Source organism: Coregonus lavaretus (assembly GCF_964263955.1).
Source record: "Coregonus lavaretus genome assembly, chromosome: 9".
Classification (NCBI taxonomy): domain Eukaryota; kingdom Metazoa; phylum Chordata; class Actinopteri; order Salmoniformes; family Salmonidae; genus Coregonus; species Coregonus lavaretus.
In genome coordinates, this window is record NC_139996.1 from 50,781,154 (window position 1) to 50,802,125 (window position 20,972).

Sequence of the window (20,972 nt, forward strand, 5' to 3'; positions counted from 1 at the left end):
ACAACGTCTCAGCCGCGAAGTGGTAGGCCACACAAGCTCACAGAATGGGACCGCAGAGTGCTGAAGCGCGTAGCGTTTTAAAAATAATCTATCCTCGGTTGCAACACTCACTACCAAGTTCCAAACTTTCTCTGGAAGCAGCGTAAGCACAAGAACTGTTTGTCGGGAGCTTAAAATCGCCATGCCAAGCGTCAGCTGGAGTGGTGTAAAGCTCACCTCCATTGGACTCTGGAGCAGTGTTTCGGGCTAGTTCCAGTGAAGGGAAATCTTAACGCTACAGCATACAGTGACATTCTAGATGATTCTGTGCTTCCAACTTTGTGGCAACAGTTTGGGGCAGGCCCTTCCTTGTTTCAGCATGACAATGCCCCCGTGCACAAAGCGAGGTCCGTACAGAAATGGTTTGTCGAAAAACGGTGTGGAAGAAGTTGACTTTATCTCAACCCCATCGAACACCTTTGGGATGAATTGGAACGCCGACTGCGAGCCAGGCCGAATCGCCCAACATCAGTGCCTGACCTCACTAATGCTCTTGTGGCTGAAGGGAAGCTGCAGCAATGTTCCAACATCTAGTGGAAAGCCTTCCCAGAAGAGTGGAGGCTGTTAAAGCAGCAAAGGGGGGACCAACTCCATATTAATGCCCATGATTTTGGAATGAGATGTTCGACGAGCAGGTATCCACATACTTTTGTTCATGTAGTGTATATCACCAGTAGTACATTTACTGATAATTCCTATAATTTCTAATCTACAATGTTTGTTTGGTTACGGTAATGTCTGTTAATCCATTCAATAGGCTATATTATTATTCCAGTCTTTTACCGTTCTCATTGTCGGAGTGAACATGTTGTTTGCATAGCGCACAACCTATGCTACACTTGTGAGAAAAGTTCAATTTATGAGTTTTGTCAATTAAGTCATGGTCTTTCCTTTGGAGCGCTCCTGTCAATGTTGAGTAAGGACGCGCACCTGATTACACATAGAAGTAGGCCTATAGGCTACCTGGCCTGCGCTCAAATGTAGGCATATAAATGTGCCCATTTGGGGATCTGATAGTATTTCTGATTGGCTTAATGCAACACCACTAATGAGCTGTGGAGCTTCTCAAAGTAATGCTTTCTTCACCTCAAACAGCAAGCAAATGAAGTCTGTCATTCTCTATGGATGTAAAAAATAATATTTCCAGCTCTCTCCCTTTCGATAACCACTTAGCGTGAAAGGGGAAAAATGCCAGTAAAAACGTTATAAAATAGGCCTACCTGATTACTTCTTATCCCTTGTGCAAATAGCCTACAGCTGTGTCTGTCCCGAGCTCACTGGCGCGGGAAACTCTGAGGGCCCAGAATATTTTACAAAATGTTGCAAGGAGCTTCAGGCCGGACCCAAGTTAATAGTTGATACAATGTTTTAAATTCGTTGCAGACAGGCCATGCGTAGCCAATGTGATTTATAGGATATTTACCTGCAGGCTGCAATGTTTTTATTTGTTGGCTTTATAGGCTATTTTTATGTAGTTGGCAATGGCAATAGAAGTTACCTTTTAGGTTCATATTATTTTCATTTAGAATTGGATAGAATTTTGATTAAACACATGACAATGATTTTGAGATACGAAGACATTATTATAATTTAAATTTAACTTTTCCACAAATGTGCATATGAAAACCATAACTGGAACACAGATTGGTAGATATGGTAAGATCCTCTGTGGTCCTCTGTAGCTCAGCTGGTAGAGCACGGCGCTTGTAACGCCAAGGTAGTGGGTTCGATCCCCGGGACCACCCATACACAAAAAAAATGTATGCAAGCATGACTGTAAGTCGCTTTGGATAAAAGCGTCTGCTAAAATGGCATATTATTATTATATTAAATTGGCATTCCCCATGAGAACTTGCCGACTCCTCGTGTAGCCTATTACCAGCAACTTCAGGAGAGTAAAGGCAGAATTTGCGAAAGCCAGCAGGAGCGGGACCATCCGGTCCCGGACAGGTTAAGTCCACTCGTCCAAATAGAGGTTAGTGATAGTGATGGCTGTTCTGATGTCCATAAGCTCTTTTAGGTCATAGGAAACGGTGGCGGAAACATTATGGAAAGATCCAATTATGACGACATCGTCGTCGCCAATGATAACTGTTGTCTTGTCTGTTCTCTAGGTTCTACCGTAGTGACGGAGAGAGCCCGGCCGACGCAAGCGCAGAGCCCATATTCACAGTCAACAACAGTGGTGGTGGAACCAGCAGGACCCGCAGTACAGATCGACCAGGGTAAGGAGTCTAGGACCCAGGAGGCGTTGTCTCCTCTTTCTTTTACACCTCTCCCTGGCTTGAACTGTGGCAAATTCTGGAAACTTTCCCAAAATCCCCAGGTTTTCCAGAAATCCTCCAACTTTAAAACCGGGGGATTTTGAGGAAGTTTCCAGAATTTGCAACCCAACACTTTCATGAGTGTCCATCCAATCATGTCTTACCAATCTTCTCTGTGGTGTTTGTCCGCTCCAAGGGCCCCCAGTCGCTCCAGCTGGAGACTTGACAGAGACATGGGTCTGATGAACGCAATTGGCCTCCAGCCCCGACACCCCGCCCCCTCTGTGACCTCACAGGGCACTCAGACGCCCATCATCCAGCTGCAGAACGCAGAGACGCAGACAGAGCGGGACCTCCCCAGGCCCAGCACCTCCCACGCTGCTGCTTATGGTAGGAGGATTAATAATAATAATAATTATTATTATTATTATTATTATTATTACATTTTAGTCATTTAGCAGACGCTCTTATCCAGAGCGACTTACAGTTAGTGAGTGCATACATTTTCCATACTGGAATTATTACATACATTATTACAATACATTATTATTAGAGGCCGACCGATAAATCGGTTGACCGATATTATCGGCTGATATTAGCCTTCCCAGAAATATATGTATCTGTCTTTATTCCACAGATAAAGTGCCAACATTATATACCTAGAATGAACAAATACAGTGCATTCAGAAAGTATTCAGACCCCTTTACTTTTTCCACATTTTGTTACGTTACAGCCTTATTATAAAATGGATTAATAAATAAAAAATCCTCATCAATCTACACACAATACTCCATAATGACAAAGTGAAAACAGGTTTTTAGAAATGTTTGCAAATGTATTAAAAATAAAAAACTGAAATGCATTATTTACATAAGTATTCAGACCCTTTGCCATGCGACTCGAAATTGAGCTCAGGTGCATCCTGTTTCCATTGATCATCCTTGAGATGTTTCTACAACTTGATTGGAGTCCACCTGTGGTAAATTCAATTGATTGGACATGATTTGGAAAGGCACACACCTGTCTATATAAGGTCCCACAGTTGATGGTGCATGTCAGAGCAAAAACCAAGCCATGAGGTCGAAGGAATTGTCCATAGAGCACAGAGACAGGATTCTGTCGAGGCACAGATCTGGGGAAGGTTACCAAAAAATATCTGCAGCATTGAAGGTCCCCAAAAACACAGTGGCCTCTATGATTCTTAAATAGAAGAAGTTTGGAACCACCAAGACTCTTCCTAGAGCTGGCCGCCCGGCCAAACTGAGCAATCGGGGGAGAAGGGCCTTGGTCAGGGAGGTGACCAAGAACCCGATGGTCACTCTGACAGAGCTCCAGAGGTCCTCTGTGGAGATGGGAGAACCTTCCAGAAGGACAACCATCTCTTCAGCACTCCACCAATCAGGCCTTTATGGTAGAGTGGCCAGACGGAAGCCACTCCTCAGTAAAAGGCACAGGACAGGCCGCTTGGAGTTTGCCAAAAGGCACCTAAAGACTCTCAGACCATGAGAAACAAGATTCTCTGGTCTGAAGAAACCAAGATTGAACTCTTTGGCCTGAATGCCAAGTGTCACGTCTGGAGGAAACCTGGCACCATCCCTACGGTGAAGCATGGTGGTTGCAGCGTCATGCTGTGGGGATGTTTTTCAGCGGCAGGGACTGGGAGACTAGTCAGGATCGAGGGAAAGATGAATGGAGCAAAGTACAGAGAGATCCTTGATGAATCTGCTCCAGAGCATTCAGGACCTCAGACTGGGGCGAAGGTTCACCTTCCAACAGGACAACGACCCATAGCACACAGCCAAGACAACGCAGGAGTGGCTTCGGGACAAGGCTCTGAATGTCCTTGAGTGGCCCAGCCAGAGCCCGGACTTGAACCCGATCGAACATCTCTGGAGAGACCTGAAAATAGCTGTGCAGCAACACTCCCCATCCAACCTGACAGAGCTTGAGATGATCTGCAGAGAAGAATGGGAGAAACTCCCCAAATACAGGTGTGCCACGCTTGTAGCGTCATACCCAAAAAGACTCGAGGCTGTAATCGCTGCCAAAGGTGCTTCAACAAAGTACTGAGTAAAGGGTCTGAATACTTATGTAAATATGATATTTCAGTGTTTTGTTTTTGCAAAATGTTCTACAAAATGGTTTTTGCTTTGTCATTATGGGGGTGTTGTGTGTAGATTGATGAGGGGGGAAACAAATCAATTTTAGAATAAGGTTGTAATGTAAGAAAATGTGAAAAAAGTCAAGGGGTCTGAATACTTAACGAATGTACTGTCATTTGATCATTCTGGGTAGACGCTAATTTGCAGTAATTTTAAATCTTTCAATCATTGCCTGAAGAGGGCGCTCTACGAGCTGCTCATTGAACATCATTCAACCCTAGGTCACAACTTGGGAGAGAGTAGGCATGGTGGTTTGACGGTGAGTAGCTTACCACAGGCAGCGCATTTGAATAAGTAAATAATCAAAGTACACTTCACAAAGCAAGCAGCATTGTCCTCATCACATTCTCACTTAACGTTAGCTGTCTAGCAAGCCAGCAGCAGGGTAGTGAGCTTCACAATCTAGCCAACAAGGTAGTTAGCTTAGCAAGCTAGCATTCTGTTCTACTTGTGTGTTAACACTGGACTGGTGCCAAAGTGAACACTCGTCCTTGATACAAAAATAACTGTTTCTGTCTGGGCCTATTATGTTAGCTAGTTGGCTTATTTAGTTTGTTTTCCGAAATATGCAATCTGCAAAAAGCAAGACAGTCTATCATTCAGGCCATGTGCTTGCATTCATGGTGAGATAAGGAGCTAGCTAGCTAAATTAGAACTTGTGACTAATACCAGTGCTGCAAGCATTGCCCTGCATAAACATTTTCAGTCATCAGTGCATGCCATTTGCTGTTGACATATACAGTGGGGAAAAAAAGTATTTAGTCAGCCACCAATTGTGCAAGTTCTCCCACTTAAAAAGTTGAGAGAGGCCTGTAATTTTCATCATAGGTACTCGTCAACTATGACAGACAAAATAAGAAAAAAAAATTCCAGAAAATCACATTGTAGGATTTTTAATGAATTTATTTGCAAATTATGGTGGAAAATAAGTATTTGGTCAATAACAAAAGTTTTTCAAAACTTTGTTATATACCCTTTGTTGGCAATGACACAGGTCAAACGTTTTCTGTAAGTCTTCACAAGGTTTTCACACACTGTTGCTGGTATTTTGGCCCATTCCTCCATGCAGATCTCCTCTAGAGCAATGATGTTTTGGGGCTGTCGCTGGGCAACACGGACTTTCAACTCCCTCCAAAGATTTTCTATGGGGTTGAGATCTGGAGACTGGCTAGGCCACTCCAGGACCTTGAAATGCTTCTTACGAAGTCACTCCTTCGTTGCCCGGGCGGTGTGTTTGGGATCATTGTCATGCTGAAAGACCCAGCCACGTTTCATCTTCAATGCCCTTGCTGATGGAAGGAGGTTTTCACTCAAAATCTCACGATACATGGCCCCATTCATTCTTTCCTTTACACGGATCAGTCGTCCTGGTCCCTTTGCAGAAAAACAGCCCCAAAGCATGATGTTTCCACCCCCATGCTTCACAGTAGGTATGGTGTTCTTTGGATGCAACTCATCATTCTTTGTCCTCCAAACACGACGAGTTGAGTTTTTACCAAAAAGTTATATTTTGGTTTCATCTGACATTCTCCCAATCCTCTTCTGGATCATCCAAATGCACTCTAGCTAACTTCAGACGGCCTGGACATGTACTGGCTTAAGCAGGGGGACACGTCTGTCACTGCAGGTTTTGAGTCCCTGGCGGCGTAGTGTGTTACTGATGGTAGGCTTTGTTACTTTGGTCCCAGCTCTCTGCAGGTCATTCACTAGGTCCCCCCGTGTGGTTCTGGGATTTTTGCTCACCGTTCTTGTGATCATTTTGACCCCACGGGGTGAGATCTTGCGTGGAGCCCCAGATCGAGGGAGATTATCAGTGGTCTTATATGTCTTCCATTTCCTAATAATTGCTCCCACAGTTGATTTCTTCAAACCAAGCTGCTTGCCTATTGTAGATTCAGACTTCCCAGCCTGGTGCAGGTCTACAATTTTGTTTCTGGTGTCTTTTGACAGCTCTTTGGTCTTGGCCATAGTGGAGTTTGGAGTGTGACTGTTTGAGGTTATGGACAGGTGTCTTTTTTACTGATAACAAGTTCAAACAGGTGCCATTAATACAGGTAACGAGTGGAGGACAGAGGAGCCTCTTAAAGAAGAAGTTACAGGTCTGTGAGAGCCAGAAATCTTGCTTGTTTGTAGGTGACCAAATACTTATTTTCCACCATAATTTGCAAATAAATTCATAAAAAATCTTACGATGTGATTTTCTGGAATTTTTTTTCTCATTTTGTCTGTCATAGTTGACGTGTACCTATGATGAAAAGTACAGGCCTCTCTCATCTTTTTAAGTGGGAGAACTTGCACAATTGGTGGCTGACTAAATACTTTTTTTCCCCACTGTACAGTGGGGAGAACAAGTATTTGATACACTGCCGATTTTGCAGGTTTTCCTACTTACAAAGCATGTAGAGGTCTGTAATTTTCATCATAGGTACACTTCAACTGTGAGAGACGGAATCTAAAACAAAAATCCAGAAAATCACATTATGATTTTTAAGTAATTCATTTGCATTTTATTACATGACATAAGTATTTGATCACCTACCAACCAGTAAGAATTCCAGGTCTCACAGACCTGTTAGTTTTTATTTAAGAAGCCCTCCTGTTCTCCACTCATTACCTGTATTAACTGCACCTGTTTGAACTCGTTGCCTGTATAAAAGACACCTGTCCACACACTCAATCAAACAGACACCAACCTCTCCACAATGGCCAAGACCAGAGAGCTGTGTAAGGACATCAGGGATAAAATTGTAGGCCTGCACAAGGCTGGGATGGGCTACAGGACAATAGGCAAGCAGCTTGGTGAGAAGGCAACAACTGTTGGGGCAATTATTAGAAAATTGAAGAAATTCAAGATGACGGTCAATCACACTCGGTCTGGGGCTCCATGCAAGATCTCACCTCGTGGGGCATCAATGATCATGAGGAAGGTGAGGGATCAGCCCAGAACTACATGGCAGGACCTGGTCAATGACCTGAAGAGAGCTGGGACCACAGTCTCAAAGAAAACCATTAATAACACACTACGCCGTCATGGATTAAAATCCTGCAGCGCACGCAAGGTCCTTCTGCTCAAGCCAGCACATGTCCAGGCCTGTCTGAAGTTTGCCAATGACCATCTGGATGATCCAGAGGAGGAATGGGAGAAGGTCATGTGGTCTGATGAGACAAAAATAGAGCTTTTTGGTCTAAACTCCACTCGCTGTGTTTGGAGGAAGAAGAAGGATGAGTACAACCCCAAGAACCCCATCCCAACCGTGAAGCATGGAGGTGGAAACATCATTCTTTGGAGATGCTTTTCTGCAAAGGGGACAGGACGACTGCACCGTATTGAGGGGAGGATGGATGGGGCCATGTATCGCGAGATCTTGGCCAACAACCTCCTTCCCTCAGTAAGAGCATTGAAGATGGGTCGTGGCTGGGTCTTCCAGCATGACAACGACCCGAAACACACAGCCAGGGTAACTAAGGAGTGGCTCCGTAAGAAGCATCTCAAGGTCCTGGAGTGGCCTAGCCAGTCTCCAGACCTGAACCCAATAGAAAATCTTTGGAGGAAGCTGAAAGTCCGTATTGCCCAGCGACAGCCCCGAAACCTGAAGGATCTGGAGAAGGTCTGTATGGAGGAATGGGCCAAAATCCCTGCTGCAGTGTGTGCAAACCTGGTCAATACCTACAGGAAACATATGATCTCTGTAATTGCAAATAAAGGTTTCTGTACCAAATATTAAGTTCTGCTTTTCTGATGTATCAAATACTTATGTCATGCAATAAAATGCAAATTAATTACTTAAAAATCATACAATGTGATTTTCTGGATTTTTGTTTTAGATTCTGTCTCTCACAGTTGAAGTGTACCTATGATAAAAATGACAGACCTGCAAAATCGGCAGTGTATCAAATACTTGTTCTCCCCACTGTATATATCTCCAATACATTTTGTATTTACTTTCGTATTTATAGAGGCGAGAGTTGCTTTTTGGTGGTTATCATGTAAACCACAAATAAAATGTTTTTAAATGTTCATTTGAATATTTACTTAAGAAATCATAATTTAGAGTATCAGTTAATCCTTTAGAGCACAATTAGTGTTCCCCTCTAAACCTGGGGAGGCAGGTAGCTTAGTGGGTAAGAGCGTTGTGCCAGTAACCGAAAGGTCGCTGGTTCTAATCCCCGAGCCAACTAGGTGAAAAATCTGTCGATGTGCCCTTGAGCAAGGCACTTAACCCTAATTGCTCCTGTAAGTCGCTCTGGATAAGAGCGTCTGCTAAATGACTAAAAAAAAAAAAAAAAAACGACTAAAAAAAAAAAAAAACATTCTCCCTAATGTCGGTATCGGACCAAAAAATATATCGGTCGGGCTCTAATAATAATAATTGGTGGGTGCCTGTATTTGTCCTGTTTCAAGTGTGTATTATATGCATGTGTTAAATGCTTATTTTGCATATCTCATCTCCCTCGGATATACACCCAACGGTAACCCTGAAGCAATTAGGGTTAAGTACCTTGCTCAAGGGCACATCGGCAGATTTTTCACCTTGTCGGCTCGGGGATTCGAACTAGTAACCTTTCGGTAACTGGTCCAATGCTCTAACCACTAGGCTACCTACCGGTAACTTTTCATTGGCTCCCTGTGTGAAAACGAAACACTGAGATCCAATCAGACCCGTTCTCAAATACACATTGCCATTCAGTTAAGAGTCAGCAGTAAAAGTATTATTTTGTATTTAACACAGATGTTAACCTTCAACCAATGTATGTCTCATCTAACTTTCTGTGCAGTTTAGTGATGCGGTTTTAGTTTTTTTGAGGAAATGTAAATGTATCAATGTTTTCGATTTCTCTCGCTACTCATCTCAGTAGAAGTCCAAGAGCTCCCGTCCACGAGCCGCGAGACCAAGGGGAGCCTAGAGCAGCCACAAACCAGCCAGATCGAGGACAGTGCCCTGGGAGATGCCTCAACAGAAGCCGGCACCTCCACAGCCAACACCGGTAATCCTCCCAGTCCCACCTACTACCCTCCCTTTTTATAATGCCAGAAAGCGGGGTTGGGGTCAATTCAGAAAGTAAACCCAATTTGAAATGTTACTCATTGAAAAGCATAGAGAATTGGAATTGAAATGTCAGTGTACTTCCTGAATTGGAATGGAATTGACCCCAACTCTGCCAGAACCCCTCTTATTGTACCTTCTATATGGTTCTACGGAATGTTTTCCCCTACTGTGATCTCCAGGTGGGGTGCAAAGGCCCCCAAAGCGACATCCAGGCCCTCTAGTCTCAAATTCAATTCAAACCAATAGAAGCATAGGGGTAGGGGAAACAGTTTTATATGGCCATAATGACGGCACATGGTCAGGAAGGGCTGTTTCAACTGTCTGTTTTGCAGAGGATGGAATCCGTGAAAGATATAGGTAACTGCCAAAATAAAGGAAACTCCAACATATTGTCTTTATAGGGCGTTGGGCCACCACAAGTCCCCAGAACAGCTTCAGTGCGCCTTGGCAGATATTCTGCAAGTGACTGGAACTCTATTGGAGGGATGCAGCACCATTCTTCCATAAATTCCATAATTTGGTGTTTTGTTGATGGTGGTGGAAAACACTTTCTCAGGCTCCACTCCAGAATCTCCCATAAGTGTTCAACTGGGTTGAGATCTTGTGACTGAGAGACACACTCTTTAAACCCCCTATGCTTCTTTGAGATCCCTCTTTCCAAACGTCACTGAGATCTCTTCTAGCCAAGGTAGCCAAAATAATGTACAACTGGGCATTTATATACATGACCCTAAGTATGATGGGATGTTAATTTGATGTTAATGGGGAGAGCGAGGTACAGCAAGAGCTACGTCACCAGGTTATGCAGTCCCCCACTCACTGCAGTGCTAGATAGAACTTTCTGGAATAATACACTTTCTGTCACAGCGAACGTACTAAATTCGGGAAGCCCAATCGATTGTGAGAGATGGCATATGCCTTTTTATGTGATACATATGGGTCGTGGGTTCGCAATTTGCTGCTCATGCAACAAACACACACACGAGGGGACTCCTCATAAACACAACACTGGCAGTTTTCAGAATAGCCTGCATCAGACTTTAGCACATCACCTAACGTTGTGTTACGCCTTTTACTAAGCATCATCAGACCTCGGTAGTAGCCTATTTCATCTCTCTTTCAATGCTCTGGAAACCAAGCAGAAAATCCTGTGCTCTAAAGATGGCATCATAGCCACACAAATACATTAGAAGATAATTGTTGATTTGATCAGAAACACTGTGCTCACAACCTTTATCTCCTAAATGATGTCGCTGGTGTATTTTCTTTTCTTTGAATTTGGGGATATATTGCGCTATAGGCTATAAGGTTTTTACGAGGCGCGAGTTCCGTTCGTGAAACAACATGCATAATGAGCTTTGAGAAAGAAAATATCCGACTACCTTTCTGTCATGTCAACCATCCATCCAAATCATATAATTCTGTGTATCCACCTTTTGTCTTTATAAACTTTCACATAGCCTATTTCATGATATGGGGTAATCCAATAAGCAACACCGCAGCTGTTGATTGCAGTGATCATCATTAATCACGTATGCTATATATAATCAATACACAACTTTCACGGAGGAGGGTATTTGATGCAAGGATATAAAAATAGTTTTCCATTTTATAAAATTAGCCTACATTCTCTTGCTCACTCGAGGAATGCAATTTGGCTCAGGCTTGCAAACTGAAAAAAATAATGTTTGTCATTTAGTCTACTGACTTTGGAAATGTAGGCTAATAATAAATGTAATAATAGCATATTTGATCTACCCCAATGAAAAATTGGAAAGTGCGCATAAATCCATTTTGATAGATGTATGCATCAGTACCCAGGCTATCTATTAAATCTGCAACAGAAATTAAGGATATGTTCGCTGTCAGCTGGCTACTGTAGGAAAGTTATATTCGAATGAAACGTTTGTTAAATAGATTAGCCTTTTAGCCCATATGTATCATCCTATGAGGTGGACGTTATGTTGCACACTCACTCTTTCCCTCATTTTAGTAGATATATTTTGCCGTAACGATCTGATCATACCAGGTGGAATGATGTCAAATTGCATTGCAAGGTAAAAGTGGGAGGCGGGAGAAGATTGGCTCCTTTCCTCCTTGCTTGGCAGAGATCTCAGAAAAGGTAGAATTGTGACCCATATTTATCACATAAAATGTAAATACCATATCTCACAATCGATTGGGCTTCCTGGATTTAGTATTTTCAATGTGACAACGTGTATTTATTTCGTAGAGTTGCGTTATTCCAGAAAGTTCTATCTAGCACTGCAGTGAATGGCGGGGCTGTATAACCCTGTGACGTAGCTCTCGCTCTAGCTCTACCTCGCTCTCCCTGAGTGAGAGAGGTACGCACTTTGACAAACAGTCCAACATTGATTCAAAGGGGTTTAGGAACTTAGACAAAATTGAATTTCGGCAGGCATAATTGAATTTCTCCCCTCTCTCAGGGAGTAATTTCCTATGGCCCCCGATGGTTTCCACTGTTTCCTCATAACCACCCTCTTCTAGCAACCAGCTGAACTGAACACTGGGGTTTCAAGGAATAACAGTAGACTGATATATGAACTTCCTCCCCGGGGCTAATTAAGTTGTCATTATATTACATTGTGTGGCATGTCACCAAAAAACAAAAAAAATTATCAGCAGCTTGAAAGCATTAATTATCATCACTCATATCTTCTCTTGTTCCCTCCCTCCCTCCCTCTGTCCCAGGCGAGGCCCCAGAGTATGCCCCAGGAGAGGACGCCCTGGCGCGGATCCGCCGGCTCATCGCAGAGGGCGGCATGACGGCAGTGGTCCAGCGGGAGCAGAGCACCACCATGGCCTCCATGGGTGGGTTTGGCAACAACATTATCGTCAGCCACCGCATCCACCGCGGCTCCCAGACAGGGGCGGGCGCCGTAGCTGGGCGGCCCAGCAGCAGTGACCCCGTTCTGGCCGTCTCTACAGCCTCCCCTTCCGCCTGCCCCATCAACTCCCTGCGTCTCAGCCTGGAGCACCCCCCTGCTCCGTCAGAGCCTCACCCAGGCCCGGTGTGGGGTCTGCCCTCCCTCTCTCAACCACAACCCCCCGGCCTAGCCTCGGAGGGTGAGGGGGCCAGTCTCTCAGTGGCCATGGACATCGACGACGTGTTTGAAGGAGCCGGCCGACTGGATGATTCTGAGCCAGGCCCCTCTTCCTCCCTGCTCTTCTCCTCCTCTTCCTCTTCTTCCTCTCGCGGCTCTTACCACTCCAGCACCGGCAGAAACGGCAACAATAACAACAATGGCAGTAGCAGCAGAGATAATTACCCAGGCGACCCTTACAGCAGGTAGAGTGCTGTGTGACTTGGCCCTTATTGCCCAGGAGAGGGAGAGAATCCCCCAGAGGAGACAGTGGGTGACTGCTTTGGGCCGAGAGACGGTGTATCACGAACCCTAAAGCCGGGTGTACACTACACGATTTTGGCCCCCGATTTAGCTGTCCCCAGACACGTTTTTGAGATCGGCGACAAAATCACCATGTCGTTGCCTACTCGAAGCGTCCCAAGACGTCCCAATATTTTCAAACATGTTTGATTTTATCGGCACAAAATCTGCAATGCTCTTGTAGTGTGAGATGTGTAATGACAAGTTTTGAGAACGGTGATCCACAATAGCCAATGTGAGCTCGCCAGAGTAGAAGCCAGTGAGATGATGTATCACATCAACCAGAATGTATACTCTCGAACAGGAGCGACGACTACTACTAGCTAGCTAGTATGCGTTTGTACTTGCCTTAAAAGCCAAAGTGTCAAATGGTGACAGCTCTGAAGTTCACAAGCAAAATCTATTGGCTAGATATTTCAACTCTGTATGGCAAGCGTGAATGTCTGAATGTAAACTTTGAGGCTGCTTTGAAACAGCTAGTTCTAGCTACGTTAACAATCTAATCACGTCATATTGTTTTCGCGAGACAGCGTGGTTTCGAGATTTAATCGTCACGACTAAGTGAAGAATCTTGTCGTGTGTGACCCCCCGCCCCCCCGTCTGTACCACATCGTTAAGTATGCGCACCACTACGTTGGCAAGACAAAAAACTACAGGTAAGACGGTCGTTTAACATGAGAGGCTCAGGGATGTTTGGATTTTGAAAGTCGTGTAGTGTACGCCCGGCATAAAGGAATAGTATGGCCCTGTCTTGCTGGTGCGCTTCTCCTCAAAGCCTTATCTCACAAAGAATGGGTGCTCAGACTCTGCAGGGTCTCCAGTCCTGAACAGAAGGTACATAAGCTCCCCCCCCCCCCCCCCCCCCCCCTCCCCGCTGCACCCATCAGTGGCATTGTGACCCCTCCCCTCCCTGCATTGGTGTGCACTTACATTGCACTTAAAATGGACCTTTAGTTGTATGATCATTCCATGTCAGAAAGGGCTTTTACTTGAATTGTGCCAGCACCGGGGTACCGATGCTGTGATTTTTTTCTTTTCTTCCCCCCAGTCCTTTCTCTTTGCATAGGCGTGACCGATAGACAAGGATTCTACATTCAAAGTGCCATGTAAGGGTAATTGTAAACAACAAGAAGAAACAGACAGTTTCTCCAGTGTGTGCAGCGTTCTGGTGCCATGTGATTTGATGTGAAATAGCGTGTGTTTGCTATATTTTGAAGCCTCTTTGGTACCAAGTGGTAGGATGTGTATTTTGTAATTTGATGATAATGCATAGCTGGAAAATCATCCTATTGTTGTATGAATCATGAGATGATGCGTGTGGCATGACTAAAGCCATGCCTTTCAAAAGAGAATCTGCAGCTGCCTGTTTTTTTTATTATATACTGAACAAAAATATCAACACAACATGCAACAATTTCAAAGATTTTACTGAGTTAAAGTTCATTTAAGGAAATCAGTCAATTGAAATAAATTAGGCCCTAATCTATGGATTTAACATGACTGTGCAGGGGTGCAGCCACAAAAGGGCTTTATTACAGACAGAAATACTCCTCAGCACCCCACAGGTGAAGAAGCCGGATGTGGAGGTCCTGAGCTGGCGTGGTTACACGTGGTCTGTGGTTGTGAGGCCGGTTGGACGTACTGCCAAATTCTCTAAAACGACATTGGAGGCAGCTTACGGTAGAGAAATGAAGCAACAGCTTTGGTGGACAGTCCTGTAGTCAGCGTGCCAATTGCACACTCCCTCAAAACATGAGACATCTGTGGCATTGTGTTGTGTGACAAAACTGCACATTTTAGAGTGGCCTTTTATTGTCCCCAACACAAGGTACACCTGTGTAATGATCATGCTGTTTAATCAGCTTCTTGATATGCCACACCTGTCATGTGGATGGATTATCTTGGCATAGGATAAATGCTGACTTACAGGGATATACAATTTGAGAGAAATACGATATTTGTGCGGATGGAAAATGTATGAGATTTATTTCAGCTCATGAAACATGGGACCAACACTTTACATGTTGCGTTTATATTTTTGTTCAGTGTAGATTGACTATGTCAGCGAGGTCCCCCCAAAAGGATCATTGTCCGTATTACCCATCAGGCCCCAAGTGTACAGAGCATCTGATTCGAAGTAAGCAGGATACGGTGGACGTATACAAAATGGTGGATGTAATGTTACAATGTCTAATCAATCATTTCTGACTTGATACTGTACTATTCTACTGCATGTTTTCAATAATGCTGCATTGTTTCCGACAAAAAAGGGAACGCTATCAGTACAAAAGTCTAGCAAAATACAGACAAATCTGCATTGAAGGAAAAACAAACTCAAACTCGCACATCTGTTTGGGGAAGCGTTAGCCAGCCCTCTTGTCTGGCTTGTCATGCTGAAAGCCAGCACAGTCATTCCTCTCCTGTTGCACTAGAGTGACTGTGTTTGGTGTGTATGGTGAGCGGTGAGGCTCGGGTCAGGACATGTTTACTATCTGGTCCCTGGTCACACACGCCACAAACCCCCACCCCTCCCGCCTAAAAGTGTGATGGAGATCTTCCCCCGGAACCAGACCGGACCCAGAGCCCCGTCGCCTGCACTTGCCACTGGTGCTCCAGGGACCCCATGAGAGCAGAGTCGTTACCATTTAGGATTCAGTAAAACAAACCTGACTTTTGACTTGAATTACGCCCAGTGACCCTCCCCTTCCCACAAAGACTCTGAGGAGGAGAGAGCAGGGGGCTAGCTGGATTGGCTTATCTGTAGCTGTCTGTCAATGGGGAGAGTCTTCACTGAGCATCTTCAGTCAAACCCCAGCACCAACACACCCAGCGCTTAAGAAGCATTGAAGAAGAGCTGTTCTGTGTGTGTGTGTGTGTATATGCTTGTCTCTGCCTGTGTATGCGTGTGCTGTGTGTGTGTGTGTGGGCCAGAAGGCTGGTATATGTAGCATCTCTCTTAGTTACTCTGACCTAATGGTGTGGTTTGGCACGTCGGGGTCGAGAGAGCTTTCGATTGTAATCTCAACATGTCCCCCTGCTGAACCAGGAATTTTTATTTTGAACTTGAAATCTTGATCACCATTCATTTTTAGATGGTTTTGTACTGTAATGTCTTCAGAGCTGCATCTGGCCTATTGTGACCGGCAGTGTCCTTAGCATATCATTTCAGTAAAGCCCCCTTCAGTAAAGCCCCCTGACCGCGTCGGGTGCTTATAGACGAGGGAAAGAATAGCCCTGCACCGTTTAACCTTTTATTTAGGAAATTACCCATAATGCTTAGCTATTCACATTTTGTAATCGCTTTGTAGGGTAATTATATTGATAGTTTAATTTGGTGGGATTTGGGTTTCTTGGGGGGGGGGGTTAAGGAAAAGTATCTGAAAATGCCATATTGAGAGTACAGGACCTAATGAGGGGAGCGAACGGAGTGCAGCGAGTCCTGTGTGCGGCACTAAGCAAGCTGTTTATTGCATGTATGAAAACTTCTACAACTGTCTTAGAGATTAGAAGAAAGTCAAAATGCCAGGCAGGTGAAAAAGAACTGTTGAACTATCTGATCTCTGGCATTACTTGATTAGGGACGATTTAAAAGAAAAGAAAAAAAAGTTGGTTGGCTGTTAATGTGTCTGTTTTGTGTGAAAGAACGCTGTACTGCACCACTTCTCCCATATGTCGCTCACCCTGAATGATACGCATACTGTAGGTACACAACTACACTTTTAACAGTGCAAATCAATGGTATACAAAGGTAAACTGTCTCACCTAATATTACAAAACAGCTATATCAAACTATGAAGTTTGTTCACTTCAATGGCTTTCATTGGCTTACTTTTCTGTGATGTAATTAAAGAGATTTGTTGACGAAGATGAAAAATGTAACAGTTGTGTTCTGTGAAGAGATGGAAATCTTGTTTCTTTAACGGGAAAACTACAGCCTATAGCTATGACCTGAGGTATTGAATACCTAAAGTAACCAAATGTCATCTATACATTTATTGTATGCTCTACACAACAAATCCTATTCTTAAAGTGAATCGATAATTCTACGTCTCTTATATGGCAATGTGGTTTGAATTATGTGGAATGAAGGAGATTAAAGTGCATCTAACATAGCATTAGTATAAACTAATTTGATACATTGCACTGCATTCAACTGCTAGTGTTTCGTCAAACAAATCATCCCAAACATGCTCAATGGGTGACTGGTGTCTGGTGAGTATGCAGGCCATGGAAGAACGGGGACATTTTCAGCTTCCAGGAATTGTGTACAGGTCCTTGCGACATGTGGCTGTGCATTATCATGCTGAAACATGAAGGGATGGCGGAGGATGAATGGTACAACAATGGGCCTCAGGATCTTGTCACGGAATCTATGTGCATTCAAAAATAAAATGCAGTTAATTGTGTTTGTCTGTAGCTTATGGCTGCCTATACCATAACCCTACTGCCACCATGGGGCACTGTTCACAACGGTGACATCAGCAAACCGTTCACCAACACGACGCCATACATGTCTGCGGTCGTGAGGCTGGTTGGATGTACTGCCAAATTCTCTAAAATGACGTTGGAGGCAGCCTATTTTAGAAAAATTAACATTCAGTTCTCTGGCAACAGCTCTGGTGGCCATTCCTGCAGTCAGCATGCCAATTGCACGCTCCCTCAAAACTTGCGACATCTATGGCATTGTGTTGTGTGACAAAACTGCACATTTTAGAGTGGCCTTTTATTGTCCCCAGCACAAGGTGCACCTGTGTAATGATCATGCTGTTTAATCAGCTTCTTGATATGTCACACCTGTCAGGTGGATGGATTATAGTACGATATTTGTGCATATGGAACATTTCTGGGATTTATTTCAGCTCATGAAACATTTTATTTTACCTTTATTTAACTAGGCAAGTCAGTTAAGAACAAATTCTTATTTACAATGAAGGCCTACACCCGCCAAACCCGGACGACGCTGGGCCAATTGTGCGCAGCCCTATGGGACTCCCAATCACGGCGGTTGTGATACAGCCTGGAATCGAACCAGGGGGTATGTAGTGACGCCTCAAGCACTGAGATGCAGTGCCTTAGACCGCTGCGCCACTCAGGACCAACACTTTACATGTTGCATATATATTTTTGTTCAGTGTAAATTATGAATATCATTATGTTTTACTCTCCATAGTCTTTGTGTTAAGACCCGTGTAGAGTCGTCTCTGATAAGCAGTTTGTGTGAAACATACAGATACAAACCCAGTTTTTTCCACATATACAATTTATTTTGCTTGACAGTGATAACAGCATTGTCCCAGTCATATTTAATATGTTGGCCTTGGGGCCACCGTATTTCACAGTCTCTAGGCTGTTTGTGAGCCTAATTTTGTTTTGATTTGTTTTTAAACCATGTGAGTCAGAGCTCAGTGCAGGTATGGTTTACAATAGTTCCTGCTACTACTTATTATAAATCTACTAAAACTGTTGTTGCTAGTATGTAGTCAAACTGTGACATGCTGTCATACTACTCAATGACAAATTATCAGTCTTATTCCTTACCCAGAGTGGTTGAAAACATGCTTTGGTGATGAAATGTCACTTAAGTTGTAAAATACATTTCACCAAGAAAAATATTATTATTCATGTTCTGAATCGGTCAGTGGGGTCTTGCTCAAACATATTAACATTATATCCAAAAAGACAGATTTTGTAACTTAATACATCCTAAAATAAGCGCGGAGCACTAACAGCGGTGCCGCTTCTGGCAGCGACTTTTGAGGTGGTGTGGTCTTCTGCAGTTGTTTCCACGTGTCGCAAAATTAACATGACACGAGCTGAAAATCAAAAGCGTCGTTGACATTTCAAAGAGATACGCTTGTTTTTCTGAGAAATCTTTGAAAAATAACAGGACTTTCGTGTTAATATGAAAAGCGTATACTAAAATATTAAAATACTACATGTCATGTCTTAAAATCGATACATTTTACCTCAATTGTTTTATGGCCTCCGGATTCGAGAAGAAAGATGACAAGATCAACGTCGATTGCCGTAATTCTAGCACAGCATTCAGCCTAGCTGACACAATGCTATTTTCCATATTTTTTATAAAAACTTTTTTTTCTCTGGCCTCCATTGATTTAGTCGCCCTAATCTTGGCCATCCTACAATGGTAAAAACTCTCATTTTTAAACAGGTTATGATAGCGACATTGATTGGACACCCTACCTATGCTTATCTTCCTATGTTTGGATGGTTGATTTAATATACATTTGATATAGATTTTTGTTAGACGTCAAAAATTTACAGCTGGACTTCTTCAATCAGCTATAGTCGTGGTCAAAAGTTTTGAGAATGACACAGGTATTGGTCTTCACAAAGTGTTCAGTGTTTTTAGATATTTTTGTCAGATGTTACTATGGTATACTGAAGTATAATTACAAGCATTCCATAAGTGTCAAAGGCTTTTGTTGACAATTACATTAAGTTTATGCAAAGAGTCAATATTTGCAGTGTTGACCCTTCTTTTTCAAGACCTCTGCAATCCGTCCTGGCATGCTGTCAATTAACTTCTGGGCCACATCCTGCCTGATGGCAGCCCATTCTTGCATAATCAGTTTGTCAGAATTTGTGGGTTTTTGTTTGTCCACCCGCCTCTTGAGGATTGACCACAAGATCTCAGTGGGATTAAGGTCTGGGGAGTTTCCTGGCCATGGACCCAACATTTCGATGTTTTGTTCCCCGAGCCACTTAGTTATCAGTTTTGCCTTATGGCAAGGTGCTCCATCATGCTGGAAAAGGCATTGGTCATCACCAATCTGTTCTTGGATGGTTGGGAGAAGTTGCTCTCGGAGGATGTGTTGGTACCATTCTTTATTCATGGCTGTGTTCTTAGGCAAAATTGTGAGTGAGCCCACTCCCTTGGCTGAGAAGCAACCCCACACATGAATGGTCTCAGGATGCTTTACTGTTAGCATGACACAGGACTGATGGTAGCGATCACCTTGTCTTCTCTTGACATGCTTTTTTCGAGATGCCTCAAACAATCGGAAAGGGGATTCATCAGAGAAAATGACTTTACCCCAGTCCTCTGGAGTCCAATCCCTGTACCTTTTGCAGAATATCAGTCTGTCCCTGATGTTTTTCCTGGAGAGAAGTGGCTTCCTCACTGCCCTTCTTCACACCAGGCCATCCTCCAAAAGTCTTCGCCTCACTGTGCATGCAGATGCACTCACACCTGCCTGCTGCCATTCCTGAGCAAGCTCTGCACTGGTGGTGCCCCAATCCTGCAGCTGAATCAACTTTAGAAGACGGTCCTGGCGCTTGCTGGACTTTCTTGGTTAATGTTGAGGGTAGATGGCATACAGAGTTGCTGTCACAATACTTAAAAAACATACTTTCCTTATCGTCTTTCCTTCATGACCACTGACCAGTGAAAGGACTCAATAGGTTTTCACTATACTGTTGTTTTCTCACCAGTCCTCAGGTCAGTAATGGTGAAGAAAATGATAGCAGGTACGGTGCAGTATCTTGGGATATAGTCTTGACTACTGTCTCTCCCCCTAAACTGTTATCAATTGTCTCAAATGTTTTAGAGTGTTGATGTGATAAAGATGTTCTGTTCTTTTAAGATCCATTGAGATTACAGTACAAATCCAACAAGGGCTATATCACATATGGGAACACCAAATATCCTATGTAGTGTTGACAATAAAAAAAGGCAAATGAAAATGGGAAACTTCACTCAGGCGTGGGTTATTCAGGGGTTGTGGTACTTGGTTTGGACCATTGTGTTGATTAGTAAATACATCCATGATGTCATACCCATTGAGGTCATTTTACAGTGACTGTGTTGTGTAGCTATCCACTGAAGGTTGTGCTGAAATTCATAAAACAGGCCGCACTTGACGAAACAGAAAACATTTGTACAGTCTCTATACTGTAGTTATTCAATCAATTCAATGTAAAGCCCTGTAAATCAGCAGTTGTCACAAAAAGTGCTTGTACAGTGACCTGGCCTAGAGAAAACAGAAGCAAAGGTAGACAGTGATCAGCAAACACTCCCTGAAAGGAAT

General features: G+C 43.6%; 1 protein-coding gene across 2 annotated transcripts in view; it reads left to right on the plus strand.

Annotated features, from left to right (window-relative positions):
* ambra1b (autophagy/beclin-1 regulator 1b) overlaps window positions 1-17,007 on the plus strand; it is a 46,682-nt gene extending 29,675 nt beyond the window's left edge. The window contains exons 15-18 of one of the 2 annotated variants that reach the window (XM_084169414.1): window positions 2,154-2,264; window positions 2,500-2,693; window positions 9,321-9,452; window positions 12,227-17,007. In XM_084169414.1, coding sequence (XP_084025540.1) covers window positions 2,154-2,264; window positions 2,500-2,693; window positions 9,321-9,452; window positions 12,227-12,828 — 1,039 coding nt within the window. In that variant the 3' untranslated portion in view covers window positions 12,829-17,007. The remainder of the gene's footprint in view (window positions 1-2,153; window positions 2,265-2,499; window positions 2,694-9,320; window positions 9,453-12,226) is intronic. The other variant, XM_084169415.1, reaches the window with a different exon arrangement.
* The last annotated feature ends 3,965 nt before the right edge of the window (window positions 17,008-20,972 follow it).